At 36.5% G+C, this 16,660-nt stretch overlaps 2 protein-coding genes across 2 annotated transcripts; one reads left to right on the forward strand and one right to left on the reverse strand.

Moving 5' to 3' along the window:
* Nucleotides 1-4,453: 4,453 nt before the first annotated feature.
* Nucleotides 4,454-10,785, reverse strand: LOC106138426 (integrator complex subunit 14). The gene is made up of 10 exons (XM_013339570.2): nucleotides 10,473-10,785; nucleotides 10,126-10,280; nucleotides 9,235-9,370; nucleotides 8,902-9,014; nucleotides 7,830-8,022; nucleotides 7,355-7,455; nucleotides 6,130-6,225; nucleotides 5,471-5,654; nucleotides 5,073-5,221; nucleotides 4,454-4,710 (listed from the first exon to the last, which is right to left on the reverse strand). The coding sequence occupies exons 1-10, from the start codon at nucleotides 10,657-10,659 to the stop codon at nucleotides 4,474-4,476; spliced, it is 1,551 nt and encodes a 516-aa protein (XP_013195024.2). The 5' UTR covers nucleotides 10,660-10,785; the 3' UTR covers nucleotides 4,454-4,473.
* Nucleotides 10,786-12,236: 1,451 nt separating this feature from the next.
* LOC106138396 (uncharacterized) lies at nucleotides 12,237-13,460 on the forward strand. Its single transcript, XM_013339532.2, has 2 exons — nucleotides 12,237-12,628; nucleotides 12,995-13,460. Exons 1-2 carry the CDS (start codon nucleotides 12,237-12,239, stop codon nucleotides 13,458-13,460), a joined length of 858 nt encoding a protein of 285 aa, XP_013194986.2.
* Nucleotides 13,461-16,660: the final 3,200 nt, after the last annotated feature.

Below are 16,660 nucleotides of genomic sequence, written 5' to 3' on the forward strand. Positions count from 1 at the left end.
GAAAGTTATAAAGTTACAAACAAACAAACAAAGTTAGTACCTGCATTTCACCTGAATCTGCTTGGTGGTAAGCAATATTGGGGCCTCAGGTGGTGCACGCAAGCTCAAATAATGCCTATTCACTCTGGTCTTGGAAATCCCGACGTTGTAACAGGCAAGAGGGAAGTGAAGGCCGAGGTGTGGTAGTTGCACGCGGCACCAGCCAGCCTCTATCAGAAGACACGGTGTCGCCGCGCGGTAGAACTAACTGGCGCGGAGACCGCCTGACGCCCGGATCCCCCGGGGCCGCCTATACATGCATCCAAATATATCATATACAGGGTGACTTTTAATTCAATTGCATAAATTTAACTGTTAAGTGTACTCATCTAAAGGATATTTAAAAACGTTAAAAGAAAAATATCGGTTCATATTTCAGAAAGTACGAAAAAAAATAAAAGTATCAAAATCCCCGATCCTAAATACGTAATATCACCCCGGCCGGCGGAAAAGCGACGCGTAAGATTCAGAGGTCAACGACACAATTAATTCACCTGAGCGATCTCGACAACTCGGTACTTTACTTGATCATGATACTAGAAAAATAATTTATTTTTAAGACATTTATTTACATGTTTTGTTTTAATTTATTTTTGTTGTATTGGTCTTTAATAAAGCGTGTGACGTAGTTTTTGAGGGTTTTTTAAATGTGAAAATGATGACGTTTAATTTAAATAAAAATAGTAAAAAGCTCAAACGGCTCAGAAGCATGGCTATAGTCTATGTTTAAAAGAATGCAGTTGTTTTAAATGTCACCCTGTATATAATATAAAAGTCCAAATATATCTAACTTTATAATTAAGCAAGTTTAAGGTATTTTATATGTAAACAATAATGTTAGACTTAAGACTAGAGGTCATTAAAAGGGTATTTTTCATCCCTGCAAAAAGGGAATGTTCCTGCAGAATTGTCTATGAACGACATTGTGTAGGATTTTTGCTGAAATTCCCACGGAAGCGAAAAAAGCTCACAAATGCACCTTTAAAGCCATTAGAAGTAGGTACTGAGAAGGACGTAAGGTAACTTTCATTCAGAAAAAAAGACTACGTTAAACAAACGGGCATGAGCAAAGCCGTGTGCAACAAATATTGCTCATTTAATATACATAGGTTAAAAATTAAAATTTTGACATAATAATATTCAATGAAACTTAAAGAAAACAGATGAATCACTACATAGTATAAAACAAAGTCGCTATTTTAGTCTGTTTGTCTGTATGCTTAAATCTTTAAAATTACGCAACGGATTTTGATGCGGTTTTTTGTATCAGGTAGAGTGATTCAAGAGGAAGGTTTTTATGTATAATTTTTTCCGAATTTTGCACCCGTGTGTACCCGGGGCGGGTCGCTAGTTGTTAATAATTTAGACTATGATGACTGACTGAATGACTTATACAATTTTTGTTGCCAGTTTTCTTGTTATAAGATTTTTTCTTTAATTTTAGAAAAGACTTTCCAGCAGCTTGGATGAATTTGGGAATTGTCCTGGCGGCCATGGACAAATTTAATGAATCGGAAGCCGCCTACAAAACAGCATTGACTTACAGGAAGATATACCCAGACTGTCATTATAATTTGGGTAATTTGGTAGGTAAATTGTTTTTAAAATTATCTGAACTAGTCGTCCTGATTAATAAAAGTTATATTATAGAGGTTGAATAAGCCTACAAATTATGTACGCATAAAATGTTGACATTGTCTTTGTTTTTAAATTTACCTGCATTTTGGGGAGTTCACTTACAACATTAACATAGGATATCAGCTGCTGAATGTAAGCCTAACCCAATAACTTCCACCTCGCTCTGTTGGAGGCGACCTGCATCCAACATTTCTCCGTGGACTTCACCAGATCATTGGTCCATCTCGAGGACTATTTGGCCTCATCGGCCATTAGCTCTTCGATTAATTAGTTGTGCTTTTGTTAATTTCCTTTTATAAATAAGTTACGTAAATATTGGTTCCAGTATCTTGAGCTAAATAGAACACAAGAAGCAATGGAATGCTGGCAGCATGCAGTCAATTTAGACCCCAAACATATTCTTGCTTGGACCAATCTGCTAGCCTACTTGGATAATAATGGTATTTTTTATATACATACTACATTTCTAAACATGCAAACGGTGAAATTAAAACTTAAGGCTTTTACCAGTCCCCAGAGCTGATGTAGAGAAAGAGTAGGTTAGAGGGAGAGAGAGAGAAAGGGATATGTTTTATATGCCTGAACATGTCAACTGACTTTGAAAAAATATTTATTTTGTGTGTTTGTAACGCGATAACTTTCGAACCACTGGTTTGAATTTTATGAAAACTGAATAGAAAAGTTCGTGAGGCAGGGAATCTTATATATCCTGATTTTGCAATTAATACGATACATTTTAATTAATCGTTTAAATTGACTACTAAAAAAATCCCAGCAAATAATTTATTTCTTTATTTTTAAGATAAACTTGATTCAGCGCTGGAAGTCATACCAATAGCACTGTCGCAACTACCAACGTCACCACAAATTAATTTCGCAGTTGGCAACATATACGGCAAACTGGATTTGTTTGAACAAGCCGAGAGCCATTTTCTGAAGGCAATCGAGCTTTGGGGAAAAGAAGCACAAGCTTTACATTATTCTAATTTAGGTCAGTATTACAGACTTAACAAATTAATGTTCGTGAATTTAGCCACTGGTTATGGCCAGAACAGCGGAACCCCGTTTGCTTTGGATTGTATTGGATGCCTTCCGATAACTTCCTGTTTATGTAGTTTGTCAGGTCAGGCCCAGGAATTGGGCTCCATATTTTTTGTAAGGCCATGTTACCTTACATTATGTTTCATCGCTTGTAAATGCTAAAAAAATAAAGGAGATTTTATTGTTAAAATCATTTCAATCAAAGCACAAACCATAGCTGATATTGCATCATACACTTTAAAATTATTTCTTTCAAATAAATATTTTGCATCGTTATTCATTTGTTTTGTTAAGAAATTGGTCAATTTATTTCCCTTCCATTTATTTCAGGTGTACTGTATCACCGATGGAGAAAATACACTCAGGCCGAGAAAATGTATAAAGCTGCTCTTAAAATTGAACCAAACTTCCAGAGTGCTCGTAATAACCTTAAACGGTTGAGAGAAAAGCAGAGAATAAAAAGTATACATTAATTCAGTATTTTTTTGCTTTTTATTTATATCTGTAATGTTATGTCTCTGCCGTGTGGTTCCCGGCACTAAAACAAAAAAGAATAGGACCACTCCATATCTTTTCCATGGATGTCGTAAAAGGCGACTATGGGATAGCTTATAAACTGGGGATTCTGTTTTAGGCGATGGCCTAGTAACCTGTCACTATTTGAGTCTCAAATCTATCATGAAGCCAAATAGTTGAACGTAGCTATTCAGTCTTTTCAAGACTGTTGGCTCTGTCTACCCCGCAAGGGATATGTGTATGTTAATGTCTTTTGGTGACATAAGAGAAAGGTCATTTTTTTTTCGTTTATTTTCGTAATGCAATAAAAAACTACAATTATTTTAATAAGAGACTAAAGTTGTACTACAATTACTGTATTAAATGCTCCTGTATATAATTTAGTGTGTACATATATAAAAAACAAGAAAATACGCCTCAGGCGCGGCGGTTTTTAGGACGCCTTGATTTGTGTCATCTTAGATGGATTAAAAATAAAACAACACAAATAACGCGTTTGTTACATAAAAATAATAACATAACTGCTGAGTATGGATCATAGTATTATATATATACGTAGCTTTTATCCCCGCAGCTATGCCCGCTCGAATATACGTAGAGCCACTTACAAAAGAATACGGGTTTTTCGTAAATCTCACGGGAACTGTAGTTTTTACTGGGATGAAAGGGAGTCTATGTCCTTCCCCGTACTCTACACTATATGTACTTTAAGCAGATCTGTTCAGGTGGTTTGCTGACGTAAAGGAGTATCAATCCTAACGAACGTAATTAACAAACTCTGCCATTAGTTTAGTAATAATGAAGTTTGTAGTGAGATGGTTTATACCACGTGTTCGATATAGAGTGCAGTGCGTGGGTCCCGTATAGCAGCGGCGGCGTGTGCGAGGGGTTTAAAAACAACCTCCTTAAAAGTAGGTACTTCTTCCTGCGGACTGAGTCCCGGTTACATTCTCACCATTCTGGAGATGAGCCTGGGCCCTTGAGCGCGCCCTTCAGCAAGGGTCCTGGATTGGGCGAGTCAGGTTTTTACACGAAGTGACTCCCATCTGATCTCTGTAACCTTTGCAGAGGAACATAACTCATATTGTAACATAGTTACACATTCAGCTGCCTGAATGAGCAGGTTTCCTCACGATGTTTTCCCTTACCGTAAAAGCATTGGTTGCCACTCAAAATAAATACACATAAATACCAACTTATAAATGTAATAAAAGCTATGTTTGTATAAAAAATATTTATTCAATGGTTTATAGGAGTAACAGTGAAGTTAGCCGCGAGTGGTTGCACCACATGTTTGATATCAAAGGCGGTGTTTGGGTCCCGCAGAGCAGCGGCGGCGTGTGCTAGTTGTAGAGCGCACTCTGGGTTGGCGGTTGAAGACAAGGCCGCACATTCGCGCTCTAGGGCATTTCCTACGCAAGTGAGTAACTCTGAGAAACCGAGGGAGATCGCGCCTCGACGGAGACGGTTTAACTCCTGTTGACAAGATGAGAAAATATTTATTAATTTGTAAATGGTCTTAATACAAATGAAAAAGACGCATCAATGATATGCAGTGAACATTTCACTGAGTCACTGGAGTCTAATTGAGCTGAACTACGTCGGGCCAGAGTCAATCATTTTAGAGTCGCACGACGCAGTCGATACGTGCGCTTTTTCAATCATTCTCTTTAGCAGCCGCGTTTTTTTTTTGCCAAATTTTGAAGGTTTCTTCTTATATTGCTATTATAAAGAGCAATGATTGCCTATTAACTTTATATAAAAAACAGACACCTATAAGATTTAACTTGTATATTAGTGTCATACGAAAAATGCGTATAACAAGAATTACCACCAACCTTATATAAATGTTGCGTCTTATCCGGCAGTTTACGCGCGTGGCGCAACACTTTCTGCACGTCAGCGAGCAGCGCGTGCGGCCGCGCCCACGCGAATCCCGACCCGCCGCTGATGTATGAACGCCACGAACGGATTGGGAATGATTCCGCTGAAAATACATTTATTATCAAATTGCTTTGATCCGCATTTTCGCCCGCGTGAATTTAGCGCCATCTACAAAAAGCAACGAATTTTTAGCACAAAAAGCAACGAATTTTTAGCACAAAAAGCAACGAATTTTTAGCACAAAAAGCAACGAATTTTTAGCACAAAAAGCAACGAATTTTTAGCACAAAAAGCAACGAATTTTTCAGTGTTACCTAATGAAACGGATTTAGTACTCGTATAAAACACTCACTAGTAGAGCCCTCGTCGGCCACGCCCAGCTGGTCGAGCGGGCCCAGCCAGGGCGCGGCGGCCGCGCCGGGCCGCAGCACGCTCAGCAGCAGGCACGAGCGGCGCGCGCGCGACGCCTCGCACCACGCCGTCAGCGTGCCCCACCATTCCGCGCCTAGTTGCACTATGGCCGACATACTTTCCACCTGAGAAAAATATACATACATACATATAATCACGTCTATATCCCATGCGGGGTTGACGGAGCCAACAGTCTTGAAAAAAACTGAGGGGCCACGTTCATCTGTATGGCTCAATGGTGGAAGAGATTCAAATAGTGGCATCGTTGCTTGCCAATAGCCCACTAGAAAAAACTTCGAGTTTATTTAAATTTATACAACAAATTAATAAAGAGTCCTGAGGAATGTCAAAGTAAAACATGTTACTATATATAATTTGGGAACTAACCGTACCTAAGCTCGAAAAACATAAACCTTTAATAGACTTGTATCCATTGGCTTTATAATATATTAATGTAGATCATAACTTAAGCAAAGTTATGATCGCAATATTGAATAAACAAAGACTTGAATAATCGAACGTATAAAAATTAAACACATATTTATATATATATATACACAGACAGTGCCTACAGTCTAATGAAAGATGCATTTTTCTTACTTTGAGAGCACCATGTAATAAGACACAGAAGTTGGGTATCTTGCTAGGGTCGGACGTGTCTTCTTCAGTAGTTGAACCATCTGTACTGGAACCTTCCTGTTGAGTTAAAATTCAATCACTTAAAAAATCAAGATTATTGCTGCTGATTTTTCTTTTTGCGAACTGATAAATTTGTTCAAAGAGGAAGTTAAAATTCATTTTACGAGATAATATACTTCTCCCTCCTGGCTTTAGTCCCGGTTGTATCCTCACCCCCCTGACTGTGGATCCTGGATTGGGTGAGTAAGGTTTTTACACGAAGTGACTTGCGTCTGACCGTATAGTATTATGATGATCCAGTTGCCTGAATGTGCATGTTTCCTCACGATGTTTTCCCTCACCGTAAGAGCATCGGTTAGTATTGAAACCAATGTCAGAAGTAGTAGTAGTACTAACTGTAACTTCAAAAATAGTAATTGTTACACGGCTGAGGTAGGATTAGAACCGGTGCCTTTATGCGCAACACGCGTTTTAACCTTATTGATTCAACCAATGATGCTCAGATTACTAGATCACAGACTAAACCTTTAATTATATGTAAAAATAAATTAAACCGACCCCAAAAAACACTTAAAAGTTAAAATAATAGAAAATTAAGTTAACAATGCGTCGTCTAGGTCCGGCGCATTGTTAACTTAATACGCCATTAGTGGGTTGGTACCAAACCTACAAACATCAGAATTTGGAGTCGGTATCCGCAGAACAAAATACATTTTGAGGAATGATTTCTTCCCTGGAATATCTTCCACATTTATGACCAGACTTTAACCAAATTATTATGAGTTGACATGGACGATAAAATAATTTTTCAAATCGGATTATAAATACCGGAGTTATGCCATAACATACATCAAAAATGGTCGCATTGAAAACCTTAAAAATAGATAGATAGATTCGACGGCCTCTGTGGCGCAGCGGTAATACGCTTGTCTGTGACACCGGGGGTCCCGGGTTCGAATCCCGGCCAGGGCATGATGAGAAAAGAACTTTTTCTGATTGGCCTGGGTCTTGGATGTTTATCTATATAAGTATTTATAATTATTATAAAATTATAAAATAAAATATAGTATCGTTGAGTTAGTATCTCGTAACACAAGTCTCGAACTTACTTCGAGGCTAACTCAATCTGTGTAATTTGTCCCGTATATATAGATATATACATCGATTAATTATGGTAATATGTTACCTTTGCTGTTGTTTTTGGATCGAAATTCTCCCGGCTGGTATTATTTCCTCCTGTTTGCGCTTGTGGTATGACTAGATGCTTACTTATTGCTATTGGTGTTCCTGTGACAGAATAAGCAACATAACCTGAACTGGCTGGCTATAGTACAATTTGAAATTAAGCTTTCATATAAGTCTGCTTACTCAGAATTATTGGAAAGCCTGGTAGTCATAAAAAACACCTACTTATTGATAAGAGAAAAAACTTGAAGGTTCTCAGTCCATCAGAACCAATCTATTTTGACCCATGGATGTCGTAAGAGGTGATTAAGGATATATATATTTTTTTATTATGCTTCAAAAATGATGTTAGTTGGGGTAGATTCTAATTTAATTAAATAATACCTCCTCTTTTTGGTCATGGTAATAGGTGTATTCCGAACTCGATCTTGGGGGGATGCAAACGGATCAAATGCCAGGTGAATGATGACATTTACCTAAATCCTGCTGATGAAGGAAGCCCACTACATGCAGTTGGTGAGAAATCGTATAGCTTGCAGCCAGGCCTTCGTGCGACGCTGCTTGCGGGGCCGGAAACAGTTGCACCTTTGCTTCTAACTGACCACACTTCAACGTACACCAGAACTCTTGGAAATGTTGCTCACAGAGTCGCGTCATTGCCGATATTACCTTTATTAAAAGTTAATGCTTTTTAAGAAATATATTTTTATGTCAGTTTTATGTTATTGTTAATTGCTTTCAGTAATAAGAACATCTAATATTTTTACAGAATATTAACATGAATATAACCTATAATAATAAGTAATTAAGTAACAATAAAGTTATAATAAAAGGGTGGCTCTCCCCCATACAAAAAACGTATTTGGTTTATCAACAGCATCATCTTATTAAATTCTCTGCATATATTAGGAGTAGATATACAATGTGGTATGTATTGACAGCATTGTAGTTCAACCGATTTGTGATAAATTAAAAACTAAAAAAGAAATTACATGAAATGTCTTCACATTTTAAAGCAATTTTCTGGTTGATTTATTAAACTAGTAGAAACATGAATATAAAAATAAATATAAAGTAACAAACTGATGATTCCATGCAATCCTTCATACGCAAGTCAGACTTTCATTTGGCCGGTTTTTTAGTTTATATTATACTAGCGGCCCGCCCCGGCTTCGCACGGGTGGACATATTTTGAATAATCTACCTGAAAACTAATTTATTTCAAAACAAATTTATGCCTATGTCACTTTTGAAGGTCTATTCTATATCTGTGCCAAATTTTATCAAAATCGGACCAGTAGTTTTTGAGTTTATTCCACACAAACATACAAAAATACAAATCTTTCCTCTTTATTATTAGTGTGGATGTGGACTAAAGCATTGCTTAGTTGTGAGGTTTCTAACACTTTAGAGCTCAAGATTACACAAGAAGGAAGAAGGTACATACTATAAAGAGTAACTCTTTGAGTTGCCCCTGATTTTTGTAAGAATTGAAATAAGAACATATTTTTATTTTGATACACAACTGCATGTGAACAAAAAACTTACCCCTGTGACAGTGAGTTGTTCAGGACAGAAAATAGCACCTCGTGTTATGCTAAGATTTGAGCCACTTGTGGTATTAATTGCCAAGTCTACTATCTTCTGATAAAGTGGCATAGCTAACAAAAAAATAAACAAATAATTATGTATATTGAATGAATACAAAATTATAAAGATTTGTTCAATAGGTATAAACTAATAAGAAGAAATGATTTTCATAGTTTTTGTTTGTGTTTAAAAGCTAAAAACTATAGATTGACTCAATAAGCAGTAAAAGCAGAAAACACAATAGGAAGAAATAATATTCCATTTAGGTACTTAAAAATAATTGGCTCTTACCATGTTGTAAACAAGAATCGTGTGGAGACACTATAGGCAACACATGTATTCTGGCAGGGTATGATGGGGGTAGTGGGAGAGCCTGAATGATGCGGTTGCGGCCAATTGTACCAACTCCACAGTTGCCATCAGTTACCTGCAAAAATTTTAGAAATACAGTGTAAACTCTATATAACGACACTGAAGGGACTGAGCATTTTATGGCGTTATAGAGAGTGGTTGTTAAATGGAGACAAAAAAAATCAGAATTAGAAAAAGAAAAAGTTTATTTCAGTCTAGTGTTAGTAGTTATGTACATAAAAAAGAATCAATTTTCTCTTACTAGCCATGTTTACAGTTTTAAAGTTTGTGAGCAACTATATAAGAATATGATAACGTTGTTATCCATGACTCCTACTTATTAGTCGTGGTCTACACGTGCAAGCAATCCCAATTTGTAAACAAAAGAATGAATTTCTTAAAAAGCTCCGTATGAATGATGCCGACAATCGAGTTGTTAGGCTAGGATAATAAAGCGACCAAAAAACATACCCAGGTGCGCTGTTTTTACTAATTTTAGCAACTTAAAAGTTACTTTTTATTACTCAATTGTGTCGTTATATAGAGTGGGTGTAATGCTATGTAGAGTGAATCATTGTATGGAATAAAAGCTAAACCAACCAAAGTGAATTGATTTCGATGCTTTAGAGAGTTTGTCGTTAAATTGAGTGACGTTACATGGAGTTTACACTGTACTTTTAGAAGAAAACTGTCCTAAACCAGTAACTTGCTTATCTCCATTATATAAAACTTGTGCATCTTGGGTTTGTCATGTTTTTTGTCTGCCTGCATTTTTGTGGGGTATCCAGAATTGAGCTTTTGGAATGAATGAGATAGACAAATATTACAAACCAGAATAATTTGTACAGCTGTTTGGTAGCCCCATTCACTGAGGATCAGTTGGTTCACACCAAGTAAAGCATTTTCTATACTTGTTTTATCACCTTCCTCCAAATGTGGTAATTTGCTTTGGATAGTTTCATAGTCTCGCGTAAAAGGTATGGTCACTAAAATGTAAAACATCAACATAAAATTAAAATAATAAAGGAACATAATGAAACCAAAAGTGAAATAGAATTCTGTTAAAATTAAGTAGGCAGTCTTTAGTTTTATCAATCTTGAAGGTGAACTTCACAGCCGTGGGTATTTGTCCCTTCATAATAATAGTACAGATAGTTAAGTTTTTAATAAAAGCTTACCTTCATAGGTTGAAGAAAAAGTGACCAATGAAACATATTCTAATTTAGAATGTAAGCTTAGGTAGTCTAAAAATGTGTTTATAGCTGCTGATGCTAATGATAGTCTTGTGTGACTTTCTGTGGTGTCGCAAGTAGGCACCGGCCGGGACATGGACAGAGATACATCCAATAACAATACTGTAGGCATTTTCCTATAATTAGCTCAACAATTATTTAATAATAAACGAGGCTTTCTGATGAATTATTTGACCTGTATTTATTTTTTTTATTTATTTCTATTCTATAGTTTATTTTCTTACTTTCTGTCAATGTAATGTCATGATGACATTGACGCTTACCTTTTTTACGGCTTCTGTGGCGCAGCGGTAATACGCTTGTCTGTGACACCGGAGGCCCGGGTTCGAATCCCGGCCAGGGCATGATGAGAAAAGAACTTTCTCTGATTGTCCCGGGTCTTGTCCGGATGTTTATCTATATAAGTATTTATTATAAAATATAGAATCGTATATTCGTAATCGTATAGTTAGTATCTCGTAACACAAATCTCGAACTAACTTCGAGGCTAACTCAACCAGTGTAATTTGTCCCGTATATATTATTATTTATTCCCAGCATTGCACACCATATAATAGTCGGCACTAAAATTGACCTCCGTATATCCCACGTCCCGTTGAGGGGCGCAGCTGTAGTTCTAATATCTGTGGGTGGTTCGCTTGTCTGTAACACCGGAGGTCGGAGCTCGAATACCGGCCAGGGCATGACGAGAAAAGAACTTTGTCTAATTGGCCTGGATCTTGGATGCTTATATATATATGTACTTTAAAAAATGTATGTATATATGTATTATTATAAAATAAAAGTATCATTGGGTTAGTATCTCGAAACACAAGACTCGAACTTCGAGGCTTTGAGGCGAGGAGAACTCAATTTGTGTATAAACTCAAACGCTACCAACCAAAAAAGTCATTAATCCTTTTAGGCCGTGTGGTTCCCGGCACCAATACAAAAAAGAATAGGACCACTCCATCTCTTTCCCATGGATGTCGTAAAAGGCGACTAAGGGATAGGCTTACAAACTTGGGATTCCTTTTTAGGCGATGGGCTAGCAACCTGTTACTAGTTGAATATAAATTCTATCGTTAAGCCAAATAGCTGAACGTGGTCATTCAGTCTTTTCAAGACTGTTGGCTCTGTCTACCCCGCAAGGGATATAGACGTGACCATATTTATGTATGTATCCTTTTAGGAGTAATATCGACAAATCCCCATGACGATCATATCCAGCTGAACGTACCCATGTGCCGTGTGGTTCCCGGCACCAATTCAAAAAAGAATAGGACCACTCTACTCACACTACCCCGCAAGGGATATAGACGTGACCATATGTATGTATGTATGAACGTACCCATAAGAGTCTGTTGGCTTTGCTTACCAGGCAAGGGATAAAGAGTACGAAGCAAAGCTTCTAGCAAAGTCTAGTGTATGGCGACCATAGATGTTGACTCGCGCGGTAGTGCTCAGAAGCACAAACTAAATAGAGATACTATGTATAGGCTCTATGAGCACCGTTACAAAAGTGCCACTATTTTAATTTTTCGTACATGATCGGTAAGTATAATTTCGAATGATTGTGTAGGATATTTATCCACGAGATCCCTTAGCTTTATGTTTTCTTCCCACTTCTAGTTGGCTCTGAGTTTTATACCTACTAAGAGCTTTAGTTATTTGGCAGTGCATTCAAAACAACGTTAAGTTTTTTACAACATGGAAGATAATAACAATAAAATTGCTGATGATAACGATAAAGCTGAAGAGTTTGAATTCAATTTTATTAATATTCCATGGGATGATAGGACTAAATTTAGCAAAATAGGTATTATTGCACTTTTAGCAGCGATATGCCTCGCCATCATAGGGGGAGTTCTCAACAATTTTATTCTGCATTACAAGAGTTTTTATAAAAACACTCAGCAAACCCACGAACTAATATGCCGTATTGTGAAAATAGAAGCTTATCCTTTTGTTGCTAGAATACACCTAGCCTCAACACAACAATTGTTATGTCTGGGTGCTGTAATAAGTTCTTCATCAGTGATAGCTAATGGAGTATGTGTCAAATCTGGACCAATTCGGCTGGGGCTAGGAAGTCCTTCGAAGTAAGTAACTACTTCGGTATGTAGCTAATAAAAACTAGACCATTTACGAATCTCTTCTAAGTTACGTGCGGAGGTACATTAGTTTTATAACTAACCGATGCTTTGACGACGAGGTACATTAAAACATCGCGACGCGAGGAAACCTGGACTTTTAGGAAACTGAATATGTAGGTAACTATCATCCAATTTAGGTAAGGTTTCCTTGTAAAGGTGTTGCTTCGTATGGCCTGGCCTGCCTTACCCACTCCAGGATCGTGGCCACCGGCTGACCAAAGGCTTTTCTTAAAAGAGGTGATAATGGAAACTAAACTTCTAATTAACGCAAGGAGGATGATCCAGAATTGACTATGAATTTTTTGATTTCAGTCAGTTGTGCAAAAAAGGATTTACCGTAGACCTAGTAGATCCAATTCGACACGATGGCGCAATTTCTAACACTCTTGTTATTTTGACAACGATGGAAAAAATGTCTTCTTGCTCATCCACAATCAAAATTAGCGAACATGTTGATTTTATATCGAAGGCATACATTCTAGGAAGACCCTTGTTGGCGGACCGTGTTACGAAAACTTTATCTCGACAGCCTGCAACTTTGCTTAGTGCCGATGAGATAACCAATATAAGTCTAATTCCCTTCAAAAATTTGAAGAAATCGAGCATGATATGTGTCAAAGATTTGTCGAACTGTCCTGTTCGTGCTGGAGATCTGCTAATCCAAGACGATGAGGTGCTCGGTTTAGCGTCGACAAGTGTCCATCGCACTGACCTCAGCAATATGGCTTGTTTTGCAGATCTTAATGTGGTGCGGCCAGAATTGACCGAATTGTTATGATCTAATGCAATAAACATTCATTCATATATACATATGATCACGTCGATATTCCTTGCGGGGTAGATAGAGCCTCTAGTTTTTAAACATGAATGGAATAAACATCTTATTAAATTAATCAGACGGTTCCTCGATGGTTGTTATTTCAGTTCAGTTTCCCACTGTTTTTCTACTTTCTAACTTTAGCCTGAAATTAAAAATCATGAACGTATGACGAAGCAAAAGTAGGTTCTGTTTCATTGCAGGGATCGTGGCAAAAATTTAAAAGATATTGTTTCTAAGTTCCCTGCGGGAAAAAAGGTGGTTCTATTACAACAAAGTTTACAAGTTGGTATATACGAATAGGTATAAGTACAATTTAGGTCTTATTAATTCAGTAAGTTCTATGATCCTATTACTTTTCACTTCCTTGATAGATCTCTTATTATTTCCATGTGACTACAATTACAAAATACACAAAAGAGAAGCAGACATCATGTTTCGCATTTTGTAGCTAGATATACATACGTTACACATTTATGATCAATAAATTAAGTATAAGGTTAGAGTGTTATAGTAACAAATTAGATGCATCGTTTTACAAGATAAGGATTTTACGTGACACGGATTTTTTCCATTATGGTCGTTTATGAAGACTGGGACAGCTTGGAGGCTGCCTACGTCCCGAGACATGCTTCTTCCTACCGCGATGGTGCGCTACACGCAGAGACCCGACATCTACTTCTTCTGGCCCACTCTCTAACCAATTCTTCGTCGTCAGATATATTAGTAGAACAATTATAAATGTTAAAACGGTGTTGAACAAGATGCCTTTTCCATTTCTAAATCTTGCTACTTCTGATGGGTCGTATATCACTTTTACATGTTTTTGGGATGGCATCATGGGTTGTTGTATGATTATCTGAAAAGTTAAGTAGGTATCGTTTCAAAACTTCTTTCTCCTGTTTGCGTGTTGCGCTCTGCCTTGCACTCCTATTATGCTTCGAGATCCTGGGTGCACCAATCAATGTTGAAATTGTTTAATGTTAGAAAAGAAGGTATATCATTTTCGTATCGCAAATGTATCGAAGCTGGCATACCTAGTTTATTTACGTGGAAATTATTTCAAACCTATATGAACACAGATTTATCAAAGTTCAATTTAACGTATTCGTTAGTAGGCCGGCGAAAATTATAATAACCGATTAAGAGCTCGTCACCCGGCTGATTGGATGTCTGTCCAGTAGTGATTTTCCAGGGAACTGATCAGAAACAAAAAATGTTGAGAGAATAGAAGGAGCTTCATAGCAGCTTCGTCTTCGCATTGCAATCATAATGCTTTGTAACAAACCAAAAAAATCTGGTACAAATTTGTTGGAAATGACTAATTTCGTGCAATGCTTTTAAAACTGAGGACAAAGTGGAAATACCAAAGTCGAAAAGCGAACCCCGGGTCTTAAAACATCGTGGAGGAGGGTGCAAGACTGAGCACGGGGAAAAAAGGAAACGCTTTCTTCACATTCTCAACAAAGTCAATAACGTTCTAATTACATAATATTACATGTCCGATCCACCTGTGTTGTATGACGGTACGGTTAACGGAGGGTATAAGTTCAAAGCGAGCATGTTTCACTACTTTTCTGTTTCCGCTATATTTTATGCTATCACAGTGTGCGCGTGGACACGCACCAAAAACACTGTGGCGTTTACAATTAAAATGGTAATTTGTCGTTTCATAGGCGTCATCACGGGTTTATGTAGCACATCCAGCTGTTGTCTAATGTTTTATGACGACAGGTCCTAAGGTGTTTCGATTTCAGTTGTTTAATACTTTACGTAAATAAGTTCAGGTTCTCTCTATATCTAGTAACCCTAGAATCCGACGTTGATTAAAATATGATATGAACCAGAAATGGAAAGAGGAGTTAAGTATGTGATAACGGATTACCGTGAAGAGCTTAATTAAAAAACCATATATATATTTTATGTTCTACCTATTCCTTTCGCGAGCACGTGGAGACATGTATGATTTTGCAATTTTACATTTATGTGATTTCAGAATTCTTTTAAGATATAAATTTACATATATGTAGGTAATATATATGATAATGTGATATTTATTAAGTTTACATTAAATTATGTGATTATTAGTGATGAGTTTCTTAGTAAGTAGTTAAATAGGTACTTACTTACGTCAAATATGTAATAATATAGAATCAATAGTCCCTTTTTTATATAAACTGTAGTTTTTCCGGTGTTTTTACGTTCTAAATGCTTGTGTGGGCCCCATCTCAGTATTAACAATATGAAAATAGCTACATATTTAGTAAAGCATAAAATGTTTAATTTGGTATACACTATAAAATGGGCACGTATTACATTTTTGTTTGATTAAAATAATTCTATAGAATCATTTCTGTCCTTAGTTCCAGATTGTCAAAATAACAAGCTAAGTCTACGAAGGAAATGACTAAAATATTTTTAATACTCTACCTATTGCTCTGTGGTTCCTTTTTAGAGTTTTAAAAGGATATTTTATTTTTAATGTTGTTTCCAATAAAATAGAGTATAATTATCGATTTTACTATATCTTTTGAAACTATAGGCAATCAAAATTTCAAATCCGATATCTAATATATTTTCTTTGAAATCACACATTATATTTTCGTCCCGTAAGAATAGTATGTTTAGGTTTGCACGTATTTCTATTATGAGTTACTGAATCCATTGTAGAAGAAATGTTAAGAATGTTGTTCATATTATCTACCTTACTACGTAATTACTTAATCAGTATTTTATTTGAAGTTCGTATTTATTAACTTTTACGTACAACTTTTATAAACAGTACCTTAGTATTATATACCTAAGTATTATTAAAATTTTTATCTATATCATCATGAAGAAATAAAAAATAGTTTTTTAAAGAAAAGTAGAAGTTGTCATATACAATAAGATTATGTCCCTGATTCCTGCCATAATTTACTCGTGAACACCTTGTGTTCATTTGTATCTTCCATGATGAAGTCAAGCCGAACATGGTAAAGCAATCCTTTTTTTTCATATACCCAAGTTTAATAATCTGAGAAAGTCCCGAAAGTTCAAACAATGTTTAAGCAAATGATGTACCTACCTACTCTGAAAAAAATTTTAAATCTTCTTTACTCGAGTTTAAGGTAAGATAAATGGTAGGATTAACATAATCCAGCAAAAGAGCCTAATGCAAA

This window comes from Amyelois transitella, chromosome 4 (genome assembly GCF_032362555.1).
Source record: "Amyelois transitella isolate CPQ chromosome 4, ilAmyTran1.1, whole genome shotgun sequence".
In the NCBI taxonomy this organism is placed as follows: domain Eukaryota; kingdom Metazoa; phylum Arthropoda; class Insecta; order Lepidoptera; family Pyralidae; genus Amyelois; species Amyelois transitella.